The sequence below is a fragment of the Melanerpes formicivorus genome, unplaced genomic scaffold (genome assembly GCF_026170545.1).
Source record: "Melanerpes formicivorus ecotype bairdi unplaced genomic scaffold, bMelFor1.0.p_v2 SCAF_15, whole genome shotgun sequence".
Taxonomy (NCBI): Eukaryota; Metazoa; Chordata; class Aves; order Piciformes; family Picidae; genus Melanerpes; species Melanerpes formicivorus.
The window spans coordinates 9,796,590-9,810,562 of NW_027142367.1; the positions used below are offsets into that span (position 1 = coordinate 9,796,590).

The 13,973-nt window shown below is 44.9% G+C and overlaps 1 protein-coding gene across 1 annotated transcript in view; it reads left to right on the forward strand.

Annotated features, from left to right (window-relative positions):
• The window catches only part of LOC137445776 (uncharacterized), a 41,552-nt gene that overhangs the window by 23,487 nt on the left and 4,092 nt on the right, over positions 1-13,973 (forward strand). The window contains exons 6-7 of the mRNA XM_068147767.1: positions 2,684-2,841; positions 10,761-10,873. Of these exons, the coding sequence (XP_068003868.1) occupies positions 2,684-2,841; positions 10,761-10,873 (271 nt within the window). The remainder of the gene's footprint in view (positions 1-2,683; positions 2,842-10,760; positions 10,874-13,973) is intronic.

Genomic DNA, 13,973 nt, shown 5'->3' on the forward strand with positions numbered 1-13,973 from the left:
GAAGTTTCTCCTTGTGTTCCCTTCACCAGCTGGAAAATGTTATGTTGAGAAGAAAACCAAAACATCTGCCTAGGCTGTCCAAGCTGTTCTCATGTCTAATTCCAGCTGTGGGCTGTCACTTGGACTCTGTGAATTAAGATGAGGGTGCTGGAAGATGATTATAGACGCCTATGCTGCAGTTAGGAAGGCCAGAGCCGCTAGAAAGTCCAGCAAATAAAACCATCGTGCTGTAGTGTTTTCCCCCAAGCCTTATCTTACTGTTCCACACTAGGAAACTTGAGACTTCTTGGCATGAGGAGACAGGAAGAGAAGGTCCTCAGGTGTCTGGGAAGGTATTGTGTGGTAGAATGGAGAGAGTAGTCCTTTCTCTAAGTGCTTTGGTGGACATCAGCAGGGGAATGAAAACCAAGAGCTCAACCATTCTAGTGTGACAGAGGATCTCTTGGGGCATGAAGCAGAATGCCTAGCTGGAAAGATGTCAGTAGAACCAGCGTGAGTAGAAAAAACCCTTCTGACCATACAAGCAGCAACAGCTAAACAGGACTAAGGTGCACATGGAAGATTTGCATGTATCTTATTTTAATATCAACCCCTCAGAAGGTTTTTTTGGAGAGCCTGAAGGGGGGAAAAAAGGTAGGAGGACCATTATGTGATATCATGGAATGGGCTGAAAGGGATCTCAATGTCATCAAATCCACCCTCCTGCACTAAGCAGGAACATATTTAACTAGATGAAGTTGCTCAGAGCCCTGTCCCACCTGACCTGGAATGTTTCCAAGGATGGGGCATCTACCATCACTGGACAACCTGAGCTATGGAGCCTGCATGCAGAAGACACCATGTACAGTAATTCAGTAATAAAAACCTGTGCCAGAGCTGCTGAGTGGGCAGGCTGTCATCCAAGAGGATGGGAAGCTTGTGGGAGAGCAGCAATCAAAATGGAAATGAAGTGGTTAGGGAGGTGAACGGAGCTAAGTGGTGTTAATGAACTTAAGAGTGGATGTGTGGCTATAACATAAAAATAATAGATGTACCTAATGAGAAACAGATCTCCCTTGCTAAATGCTATTCATCCTATATCTTCTACCTCCCTACAGAGATGCTTTATCCCTGGAAACATTCCTGATCACATTGTCTGGGGCTCTGAGCAACCATGCTCTAGTTGAAGATGTCCCTGTTGACTGCAGGGGGGAGTTGGACTAGATGAGCTTTAAAGGTCCCTTCCAATCCATGCCATCCTACAGTTCTATGAAGCATTTAGAATTGAGGGATTATTCCCTTTTACCTGCACACAGAAGAACATTGTAGGGCTTTGTGTAGGACAGTACCAAGGCAGAAGCTGTGGCTAATGTCAACCAGAATGCACACATGGAAATGAAGTATCTCAAGAAGGTCTCACTCGGTACCAGTTACCCTTAAAACTCCCTGCTTCTAGTTGAGGAGGCCATTTAGGATGAGGTCTAAATTGACTTAGATGATTTTTAAAATTCTCTTCTAACCAAAACCATTCTATGAATTTGCTCTGGCACCATTTAATGGTAGCTTAGACATTATAGGCTTGAATGAAAGGCCAGATTAGTCCTGTTTCTTATTAATGTGGAATAATCAAGATCCCCTCCAAAGAACTCATTCCCTTTCCACATTCAGTTCTGTCCTCCCTAAATCTTCAGCTGCAGAGTCCCCAGGAGTCTCCTGAAGAAGCAGCTCTTATGTTATAGTCAAAATAACTCCAATGTGTGTGAGGATCGCTCCTAATGTTATGAGTAGTGTTGAAGTGGACTTCGAGAAGTTTTCTCCTCTAGACCATGCTTCTGCATGATCCTTGGGCGCCCTTCCAATGTGGTATTCTACACAGTTCCTTAGAGGATTACTTTGTGGTAGGTGGACCATCATGCCTGGTTTCTAATTGGATAATGTTACAGAGCTGGAAGGCTTTTGAACAGTGAAATCGATGTAGTCCAAACTAGGTGTAATGATGAATTAAATGAGCTAGAGAAATCCATGGGCTGGTGTCTTGCAGGCCTTAGTTTTGCAGCATTTTGTGCCAAGTATGAATATTAGTAAAAGCTTCTGCTTTACCAAGGTAAAGTGCACCTGGAAAACTTCAGCAGGTGTGAATGTGCTGAAGGACTTGGTCTCTCCACTTAGAAACCTATTAACTATACTTCTAATATGTCTTTAAGAAAAATTATTGGATTTGACATATCAATGCCTTTGGTTAACTCATATTTTTTGGAGCTGGCTGCCCGTGGGCAAGGTGCACATCCAAACTTTGCTGAAATGGCACAGAGATCCCCACATCAGCATCAGTCTGGTATTTTGTTAGATGTCCTGAAAGAGAATACAGACAAGTGCTCAGTGTAAGTCAGATGGGGGAATGAATTTATTTTGGCTTAAGTAAATTAGTGAACCAGCTGAAAAGGGCAAGGAGGAAGTTTTTGGACTTCATGAAACAAATATAAATTGAGGTTTTAGACTTTTAGCCTCTTTAGCAGCAGATTTATGAAGGTATTTGTGGCATCTGGATGACTTGAGTGTTCATCTTGCCAGCAAAACTAACTTGAACTTCAACCTTAGCTTGCAGATTTGTTGTTACGTCATTGTTAAATAGTTTCACATTCAATAATCAACCTTCAGAAAGTACACATTTTTAATAACTATGTTTTGTCTGGGTTTCTTTAAGGGCTGTTTTGGCTCTGAAGCAAAGCAAGGCCAAAGTGGAAGCCCTCTTGCAGGGTAAAGACCTTCATATGAGGTTTCATGGGATTGGGCAGTTTAATGACCAAGTGCTCTATGTGAACATGTTGGAGGACGACAAGAAAATGCTGATAAGAATTACAGGTAATTACCTAACTTAACTCCTTGGCACTTGTGAATCAGTTTGAGGAATCTGTCAGCTCTAGTGACCACTGGGCAGAGCTGTTGTGCATGGCCAAATGGGCTCCTTGTTCCCTCTTAATTTTCATATGTGAAGCTGATATCTGGGGTTGTGTGGAGCACAAGAGACAAACTAATTGCTCTGTGCTGATTTGGGAGAGGTTACATGGACAGACAAGTGATGTGTCAAGATTCCACAGAAAGGCTCTCTTAGCTTGCCCTGCAGTTGGCATCTTGCATGGTTGGGTGTATGCAGGGTCTTCAAAATGACACCTCAAAACTGAGGCTCTGTCCATTCTAATAAACTGGAAATCTTTTAAGTCTTGGCCTCAGTTGAGCTTATGATGGATTTCTTTAAATTGGGGAGCATGCATGAAGTCATGAGTATCTCTGGGACAGGAGGTGACAAATAGAAGTGTGGAATTGTTTTGGTTAGAGCAGGCCTTTAAGATCATCAGGTTCAACCATTAACCCAGCACTGCCATGCCACCACTAAACCATGTCCCTCAGCACCACATCTATGTGGCTTTTTTAATCCCTTCAGGGATGGGGACTGTACTACTCTTCTGGGTAGCTTGTTCCAGGGCTTGACAACCCTTCTGGGGAAGAAATTTTTCATCCTGTCCAACGTGACCTTCACCTGGTACAACTTGAGGCTGTTTCCTCTTGTTCAGTCTATTATTCCCTGGGAGGAGACCAACCTCCGTGTGGCTCCAACCTCCTTTCAGGGAGCTGCAGAGAGTGAGGAGGTCTCCCCTGACCATCCTTTCCTTCAGGCTAAACAATGCCAGTTCCCTCAGCTGCTCTTCATAAACCTTGTGCTCTAAACCCTTCATCATTTTTGTTACCCTACTCTTGGACCTGCTCCAACACCTCAGTGACCTCCTTGTAGTGAAGGGCTCAAAACTGAACCCAGTGTTCAAGGTGTAGCCTGCCTAGTGCTGAGTATGGGGGATGATCATTGTCCTGGTCCTGCTGGACACACTGTTTTTGGTCCAAGTGAGGATGCTGTTGGCCTTGACCATCTGGACACGTACTTATCACATGCTTATATCTTCACTGGCTGCTGAGCAATGTTCCCATGTCCTTTTGCCAGATAGGTAGTTTTCCAGCCCCTGTGCCCCAAGCCTGTAGTGTTGCACATGGTGGTTGTTACCCAAGTGCAGAACATGGCACTTTGCTTTGTTGGACCTCATCCCAGTGGCCTCATACATTCACTACTACAATGGCTTTTATAATTAATGCAGCTCCAATGTAATTAAAAAAGAAAAGAGGGAAGAGTAACCGAGCACACACTCTGCAGAACCAAAATTAAACATCTCCACTGGTGCTAAAATAGCACGATCAAGGTTCATCTCATCTGCTATGATTCACTGGGAAGAAAATTCTCAGTGAAACAAAACAATGAGTAGAGGGGAAAACCAGCAGCAGACAGGCAAAAGAAAGGAGGTATTTAACTGAGCAGCTTCAAGAAGCAAACCAGGAGGAAGCCATGGTGGAGTAGCATTAAAACAGTCAAGCAGTCTCTTCTTCTGATGGCAATGGCACTGAAGTACACATGTGATGGAGAGGCAGGTACAAAATAGGTTCTTAAAAGGGAATTGCATGGTGTGCCTTCTACTTAATCATCTCCCAGCCAAGATTTTGTGTTAGACTTTAGAAGAAAGGATCTGGGTAACAGGAAGTTCATGGAGGCTCTAATCCTAGTGAGTGGGGGTGACAGAGTCCTTTGAGCAAAAGTGCCACTTGAGTCAAATTCTTTGCCATGAATGGAACCATAAGAGAAATCTGATCAGAGGGTTGGCACACCTCTCCTGCAAAGACAAGTTGAGAGAGTTGGGGTTGCTCAACATGGAGAAGAGGAAGCTCCAGGGAGAGCATTTAGCAACCTTCTGCTGCCTGAAGAGGTCCTTCGAAAATCTGGGGAGGGACTTGTTTTGGATATGTAACAATAGGACAAAAGAAAATGGCTTTAAGCTACAGAAGGGTAGATTTAGATTGGACACCAGGAAGAATTTCTATACTGATAAGGTGATGAAACACTGGAACATGTTGCTCTGGGAGGTGCTGGAGGCCCTATTCCTGGATGTATTTGAGATTAGGCTTGATGGAGCCTGATCTAGTTAAAGAAGTTCCTGCTGACTGCAGGGGGATTGGACTAGATGACCTTTAAAGGTCTCTTGATTTCATTGAATCATGGAATAGTTTGGGTTGAAGGCCAGAGTCAAGCAAAAGGTACCAAATAATGAAGCTGCTAATTTTGATTTAGCTGAGGCAAAAAAAAAACGCTTTTAAGAGGCATCTTCTGGCTGGTTACAACACTGACAACTTAAAAGGGAGAACAAACAGGAGGGGAAGAGAGCAGGACTACTCCAGTTCTTAGCTTTGATCTAGGAGGTAGGAAGGAGCTTCAACAAAAAGAAAACAGGACTATTCTGAGAAGTCATATCCTTTGAAGATTGCATGGTGCCTTTGTGCTACATGCCTTTTTGAGAAGTATTAGTTGAACTGTGCTTCCTTTTTGCTTAGTAGGAAATCACAGAGAAGGGGAAAAGTGCATTGATTTTATTTCTGCTCTGTTGGAAGTGGGAGCTGAGGACATAAATTATGTTCTGCATTGCAGGGTAAAGCATCTCCTCAAAACAGAGCAGGGTGAGGGGGAAGGGAAAGCATCAAGCTCTTCTGAAATTGTGTTCAGATGTAGGTAAGCAGGTCAATGATCTGGAGCATGTCCAAGAGCCCTCAGTGCTAAGGAAAGCTGGAGCAGAAACAAGTTACTCATGTCTGTTCCATCTTTGATAGCAGAAGCAGAACACTGGTGTACATGTCCACCTCCTGTCCTAGAGGTACTCATCCCTATACTCTTCACTGAGGCTGCACCTCAAACACTGGGTTCACTTTTGGGCCCCTTGCTACAAGAAGGACATTAAGGTGCTGTAGTAGACCCAAAGAAGGGTAATAAAGTTAGAGAGAGGTCTGGAGAACAGTTTTGTGAGGAGCAGTTGAGGGAACTGGGTTTTTTTCCAGTTTGGACTAAAGGATGTTGAGGAGAGACCTTCTCACTCTCTACAACTTCCTGAAAGGAGGTAGGAACCAGGTAGGTGGCAGTTGCTTCTCCCAAGGAACAAGTGATAGGGTGACAGGAAATAGCCTCAAGTTGCACCAGGGAAAGACCAAGTTTTTCCCTGAAAAGGTTGTCAAGGCCTGGAACAGGCTGCCCAGGGCAGGGTTGGAGTCCCCATTTCTGGAGGGATTTAAAAGCTGTGTAGATGTGGTGCTGAGGCACATAGTTTAGTGTTTGGACCTTATGATCTCTCAAATCCATTCTAACCTAAACAATTATGATTGCATCTTTTGTGTTCTTCATCTGGATAACTTTTTTCTTAAGGGTTCTGGAAATCTGGTGTCTATCTTGTAATCTAAACCTCTTTCTTAGTGGGATGAAGGAGGAAGAAAAAGATTGCAAGCCCCAGGAATATTCTGCCAGTGTTTGTGTGGCTTTTGGTGTCAGATGGTTGTTCACTGGTTGCCTGCAATAATTCCTTAGCTGAGACAAGCTGTCAGTTTTTCAAGCTTGTTGAGTGTTGCTGATGGCTTTGCTGTGCAGAGGGACAATTCCCAGTGTCACTTTGCTTTCTGCATAGCTTCTGACCATTTCTATAACTTTAATGAGGCTGGGAATTATGCAGATATGTATGAAAGTCTCTCCTCTTAATGACCCCTATGCAATGCTTTCCTGTTTTCTCTCCTCTAATTAGTGATTGAATTGTTTTACAATGCAGAAGGATATTTTCCCTCCATTTCAGTCAATATTTCTGGTTGCTCATGAGGTAGGTGTGGATGCTCAAATGCTGCCTTTTCAAGCACTGTGATGGGCAAATCATTTAACTGGCAGAGGTCAAACAACTCCTGCCAGATGCCTCTGCCCATATTGATCATTTGTCACCTGCATCTGAATAGTTCAACCTGCTCTAATGAAGGTTTTGAACCCCTGAAGTATTCCTGGTGTTGGAAAAGGTAAAAAATTACTTAGCTCTTCTTTGCCTTCATTCTTGCGTCGTGGACATTTTGAAATGGAGAGTTAATCATCTCTTGATCAATTAACTCTAGGTAACTGGTAAATACTGAGCATTACTGGCCTTGTCTTGCTGCTAGTGACTTCATCTGCTTAGAAGAGGTCCTGCTGTTTCCTAGGATATTTATCAAGTGACTTAGGGACAATAGTGTCTGGAAAACTGTGTCATTCTGACATAGGCAGGACATCAGTTATGAAACTTCTTCCTAAACTAGTTTCTTGAAGATGATTCCTACCCTTGACCTTTCTTCCATCATCAGTTTTCTGATGAAACTCTCACGGCAGTAAGACTCGCCTTGCAGTAGTAATTTCTTCTTGGTGGGTGGTGAAGATGAGAATAGATTCATAGGCTGTTTTGGGTTGGAGAGGACCTTTTAAAGGTCATCTAGTCTGACCCCCCCCCCCACTGAAATCATCAGGGATATCTGTAACTTGAGCAGGACGCTCAGAGGCCTGAACAACCTGACCTGAAATGGTTCTAGGGATGGGGAATCTGCCACCTCTCTGGGTAACCCAAGCCAGAGTCTCAGTGCCCTCAGCAGAAACAAAAAAATGTCTTTTTCTTCAGTCTGGATCTCTCTCTTAGTTTAATCTCATCACCTTTTGTCCTGTCACAGCAGGCCCTGGTAAAATGTCTATCTCCATCTTTCTTCTACATGTCTTGAAAGGCCACCATAAGGTCTCCCTGGAGCCTTCTCTTTTCCTGGCTGAACAATCCCAACTGTTTGTCCTCACATTGTTGTGGCCTCTTCTGGCCCTGCTCCAACAGGCCCTATGTCTCTCTTGTGCTGAGGACTCCAGAGCTAGACCTAGCACTATAGGCAGGGTCTCAGTAGAGCAGAGGGACAGAATCCGCTTCCTTGCTGGGACTGTGGCCCAAGACATGGTTGGTTCTGGGCTGTGAGCATGTGTTGCCAGCACATTATGGAATGAAGCTGGAGGTGGGGAGATTCAGGCTGGATGTGAGGAGGAGGTTCTTCACCATGAGAGTGGTGAAACCCTGGAATGGGTTGTCCAGGGAGGTGGTCGAGGCCCCGTCCCTGGGGGTGTTTAAGAGCAGGCTGGATGAGGCTCTGTCCAGCCTGATCTAGTGTGGGGTGTCCCTGCCCATGGCAGGGGGGTTGGAACTAGATGATCCTTGTGGTCCCTTCCAACCCTGAATGAAACTATGAAACTATGAAACTATGTCCAGCTTTTCACCCACCAGCACCCCCGAGTTCTCCACAAGGCTGCTCTTCAGCCCTTCATACCACAGTCTGAATTGATGCTGCAGGTTGCTCTGACAGGTACAAGTCCTTGCAGCTCTTGAATTTCATGCAAGCCCTCTTTCCCACCATTTCTAGGTCTTTCTAATAGCATGCTATCCTTCAGATGTCTATTGTGCCACTCAGCTTGGTGCCATCTTGCTGAGATTCTACATGATACTGCTGTCTGTAGTGAGGAGATGCTGCTTCCAGTTATTTGTTACATTAAGCTCTAATTTGCTGCTTTTGGTGTGTCCAGAGGATGTTACTTGTTCAGATGATGGCCTGGGAAGGACTTCTTCCTGGAAGGAGCTTCAACACTTTGCTGTACATGCTCTATGGGACTTGTTGTGTTTTGACCTACCTGTGTGTAAGCGAGACTTAATATGCAGAACCTCCTCATGTTAATGTGTTTTATTTGACAAAGTACCAGAGTCACCTCAGGAGCTGTTGGATATTTATCCACAGTCACCTAGTTTCACTTCAAGATGCCCTAAAGTGTGTGATGTCCACAGCCAAATAGTACCTTTCTACTGCAGCAACTGGTGGCCAGGTGACCATCCTGTAGAACATCTAAAAGGGCATTAGATGCTCATTCAGGCAACTGGATACTATTCTTCACATATTTTCCAGCTGGAAAACAAAGCAGTTGCCTTGGCAAAGTGGCCAGACAGCCCCAGCTGCTGTTTCTTCAGGCACGGAGATGAAACATTTTGACGTATTAATTAGCTCAACTCTGATCCAGAGTCTTTGGCCTTGAGACAAACACATGTGACAAAGTAACAAACACACACTGAGTTAAATGTCCTGCTAGATGGAAACAGAGAAGGGAAAGTGGGATGGTTGCAAGCAATGCTCTCATCCAATAGACACAAACCTGCTCCTTCCAGTGTCTAAGCAACTAAGGAGTAATATTCAACTATAGAATACAGAAATAAACAGCTTGGAAAAGACCTTTGAGACTGAGTCCAACCTATCACCTAGCACCATCTAAATCCAGACAGGTGGCCAGGTGGAGGGCCTGTCAGGAAGAACCACATCAATGGTTCAGTTTTACAGGGCAGATGTTGATTTATTTTTTTTTCCCCCACTTTATCCTCCTTATATAACTAAGGCAGAAAGACTTCTAGCAATAAGAATTGCAGGAGAGAGGTATGAAGTGGTCCTCTAGACCTAGCCAAGGCTGTCAGTGTTCCTCTGGGGTTATTCTTTGCTGTTGAAGCATAACTGTTGAACAATGCTTCATCTTCTGCATCTGCCAGGCTGGAAGGGGTTTCATGCAAGCTTCACCTCGCTGGTTGTGTGAGTTGTTGCATCCCCCCGTTGAAAGTTTAACAGCAAGAGTGGATAAACTTGACTTGACTTCTCATTCCAATCCCTGGCTGAAAGACCTTGAATATGAATTCTGGAGTTGCCCAGACACTTTTTTTGATGCAGAATAAAACCCCATAGGGATTTGGAAATGACCTTTAAAGGTCATCTAGTCCAACCTCCCCACAGTAAGCAGGGACATCTTCTGCTGGAGCAGGTTGCTCAGAGCCCACTCCAACCTGATCTGGAATGTTTCCAGGGATGGGACCTCTGCCACCTCTCTGTGTACTTATTGCTTTAGAATTGTGGCTGAAGTTCTGAAGACAACACCACTACAAAGACTTCACAGCACAAAATCTGGGTCAGGAGAACTGTTGGTGTGACTTCTTCCTTCTGAATTGTTCTATGTGCTGACTTGGGGAATCTTGCCACTTTGCTGGAAGCACTTTGCTTCTCTCAGGGTTTTTTGTATTAACTGAGGTAGAATCTGTCATACTCCCCAGCCATGGGCACTGGTGCTGCACCTTGTTCCTGGCAGGGCTGCCATGGGCATGTGCTTTCAGAACTCATCATTGTGATAAGAGGTCTGTGAAGTCAGGAGTTCTGAACCTTCCCTGGAACAGCTTGAGGCAGTTGCCTCTCTTTCTGTCACTTGCTATTTTGTTAGAACCCCCACCTCACTACAAACTCCTTCTTGGGTTGCTTTCGAGAACAAGGAGGTCTCCCCAAGCCTGCTGTTCTCCAGGATTTAGCATTAGTTTAATGCATGGATTTGCTAGAGAACAGCTCAGGGAAAAGGTATGAGGAAATCCAGTCAGATTTTCACAGCATCAAAGCTGTCTGTAGACACTTCCTAGTTGTAGGGTCCGGTTTGAAGCCCCCCCCATGACGGTTTCTGATTGATGCTCCTAGTACTCCCCATGGCTCACTGACACGGCAGTTCCTGGGAGCAGGATGTGTTCTTCTCTGCTTATACTGTAATGATCTAGTGGAGTGTGATCTTTGTTTAGTAGTCACACTTGATCTTTTCCAACTGAAAATGATTCTGTTGCTGCTTACTGCAGGGAGGTTGGACTAGATGACCTTTAAAAGTGTCTTCCAACCCATTCTGTGATTGTATCTGCTGTGTCTTTTTAATTGTGTGTCTTGCTCAAGACAGACCTGGTGGCTTTTTTGTCCAATCTTCCTTCAAAGACTTTTTTTCCCTACCTCCCAACTGTTATGTTCTGTATTTTTAATTCTCTTTCCCCCAGAAGCTGTAGAAGAATGCTTTGTTGAAATGAACCTTGACATTTCAGGGAGTAAGAATTTCATACCTCATCTGACTTTCCTCAAGCTCTCCAAAGCACCAAGCTTGAAGAGAAGGGTAAGAAACCAGGTTTGAATTGTTTTACTGGGATCTGTTCTGATGATGATTTTTCTCCTAGTGAAAGGCTAGAACTAGAGGAAAAATACAACTTCTATTTAAGAAACCTTGAACATCTTTTATGAAGAAAGGCTTGAGGGACTTGGAGCTTTTTAGCCTGGAGAAAAGAAGACTGATGGGAGTTTTTCTCAGTGCTCAGCAAGAACCAGAGGATGGGGCCAGGCTCTTACCACTGGTGCCTGGTGGCAGGACAAGAGTTAACAGGCTCAAATATTAACATAGGAAGCTGCATCTAAACATGAGGGGGGGAAAAATTCTTTGAGGGTGGAACAGGCTACCCAGAGAGATTGTGGAGTCTCCATCTCTGGAATGATTCTAAACCTACCTGGATACTGAGATCCTAAGCAATCTGCTCTAGGTGAACCTGGCAGGTGTGTGTGGGCAGGACTAGGTCTCCAGAGGTTCCCTTCCAACCCTATTTAAAGAGGAAAATAAAAAAGGGGGTGGGGGGGGTGGGGGTGGGGGTGGGGCCAAATGCAGCTGCTGTTACTGTTGTGGATCCCCCCTTCCTGCAAGTGATCAAGGTCAGGCTGGATGTGGCCTTGAGCATCCTGGTCTAGTGAAAGGCGTCCCTGCCCACAGCAGGAGGGTTGGAACTAGGTGATCTTTAAGGACCCTTCCAACTCAAAGTACTCTATGATTTTTATCTGGCTTGAAGAGGTGGTCTCTTGCTGACTGTGCCTTTATGGTGGAGCACAACAAATTGCTTTCCTTTGGCTGTTTGCAGTCAATTCCTGTCTGCAAACACAACATCAAGCGTAGTTTCCATAGGGCGGGGTGGCTTCCAAGCAATATTTTATCCCAGAACCATGATGAATGTTGTGTTGGAAGCTGGGCTGGTGCCTTGATTTATGCTGGAACTGTGTGATGTGCTTTTCTAACCTTTGCTGCAGCATTGTATGGGATTTTTATCACACACAGAGTTTAAGAAAAAAACATAACAGAACCCAAACTAACCAACCAAACAAAACCCCAACCCTGATTAGATTGCTGGCTTCCCAGTGGAATATTTTCTTGCCTGTTTCCAGGAATAGTGCCTCTATTTATGAGGTCAATATCTTGTAAACCTGAGATGCTAAAGGAGAGTGCAGAAAGGAAACAGAAAATGTCATAATGGCTGGGGAAAATGACCTTGGGTTTGTGTATGGCAAGTGCATTGTATTGACTTGATTGCCTTCTGCAATCAGAGTTGGATGGTGCTGACAGCTTGGAGCTGGGAGCTTTTTCTTTTCTGGTGCCTAAGGGGAATATCAGGCATCAGAATTGTCCAATGCTTCCAGACTGCACTGGTGCCTGGGTTTGTTCACCCGCACTGGAAAGACTTTGCTCTTCCCCTGGCTGCACTTTAAGGTTCCTATCAGCTCACTTCTCTAGCCTGTTAAGGTCCCTCTAGTTGGCAAGGCTCCTGTCAGCCCATTTCTCCAGCCTGTTGAGGTCCCTCTGAATGGCAGTAACAACCCTCTGGTGAAGCAGCCACTCCTCCCAGTTTTTGTCATGAGTAAAGTTGCTGAGAGCATACCCTGACCCATTATCCAAACCTTTAATGAAGATATTGAATGGTACTGGACCCAGTACTGAGGTACGTCTCTAGCTACCACCCACCAATTAGACTTAATGCCACCACTCTCTACCCTCAGGCCATGGCTGTTAACTTGGTTTTCAATCCACCTCACCATGCTCATCCAACCCACAGTTCATCAGCTTCTCTGAGGATCTTCTAGGGAAACAGTGCCAAAAGCCTTCCTGAAGTCCAAGTAGACCACATTTGCTATTTTGTTGCCTACCCAGAACTGCTCATTCCTGTCCAGACTTGTTTGCACTTTAAAGCTGTTGCTGCTAAAACATTATTCTACTACACTTTAGGGATGTGGAACTGAAGCAGAGCATGGCTGTGCCGTGTTAAGTTAGCTGCTAGAGGGTATATGGACACTTTGCCCGTGTAGAAATCCCTCTCAGGTTAGTAAGGCTCCACCCTAGACACAGGATGTGACCCCAAAGATTAGACTGGACGATGAATGTGTATGGATTTTGGAGGTCTGACATATCAGCTGAAAACGGTGATGGCTTCAAAATCAGAATATAATGGGGAGGGGAAAAAAGGAAGAAAATTAATTTCTTCCATAATATCCCATTCCCTAAAGACTGCAGGGGAGGAATCAACCTTCTAAACACTAGAAGATGCACAAGTATGAATAACAGAAAATATTATTTTAGTTATTATGATGCCATCTACTGGCAGTAATAACTTTCTTTATGCTATAAATAGCTCTTTCCTTGCAATAAATTGCAGGGTTTATGTCCCTTGTGCAACTGAAGTGCTGCTCTTGGAGCTCAACAAATTTTTACCAAGACTTGCTGTTTGTTCTGCATCTCAGTGTCATGATGCTGGTGGAGGAGGTGCAGACCCTGTCCTTATTTGTGGGGAAGAAGCAGCTAGTTCTCTTTCCACACCAACCCCAGAGTTTGATGTCAGGGAATTTTGTGTGTCTGCCTTTCAGTTGCAGGTCTAAAGATCGCACAAGGTTGGGGAGGACTTGGTTGGTGTGTGTGGGTTAGATGAGTGAGTGGTGAGGTGGATTGAGAGCCAGCTGAATGACAGAGATCAGAGGGTTGTGAACAGTGGTGCAGAGTCTAGTTGGAGGCCTTGTTGCTGGTGGTCCCTAAGGGCCAGGACTGAGTTAACTTTTGGGCAACATTTTCATTAATGACCTGGATGAAGGGCCAGAGTAGGCCTTAAGCCAGTTTGAATACCAAACTGGAAGGAGTGGCTGACACCATGCCAGGCCCTGCTGCCATTCCATTCAGTGTGATGTGGACACACTGGAGAGCTGGGCAGAGGGGAGCCTCATGAAGTTCAACAAGAGCAACTCTGGAGTCCTGCATCTGGGGAGGAGTAACTCCCCACACCACAGCAGAGGTGAGGGGCTGACCTGCTTGAAAGTAGCTTCAAGAAGGACCTGGGAGTGCTGGTAGACAAGTTTACCAGTAGTTAGTAATGGTCTTCTATGGCTGGGCTGTTTAGCCTGGGCATGAGCTAGAA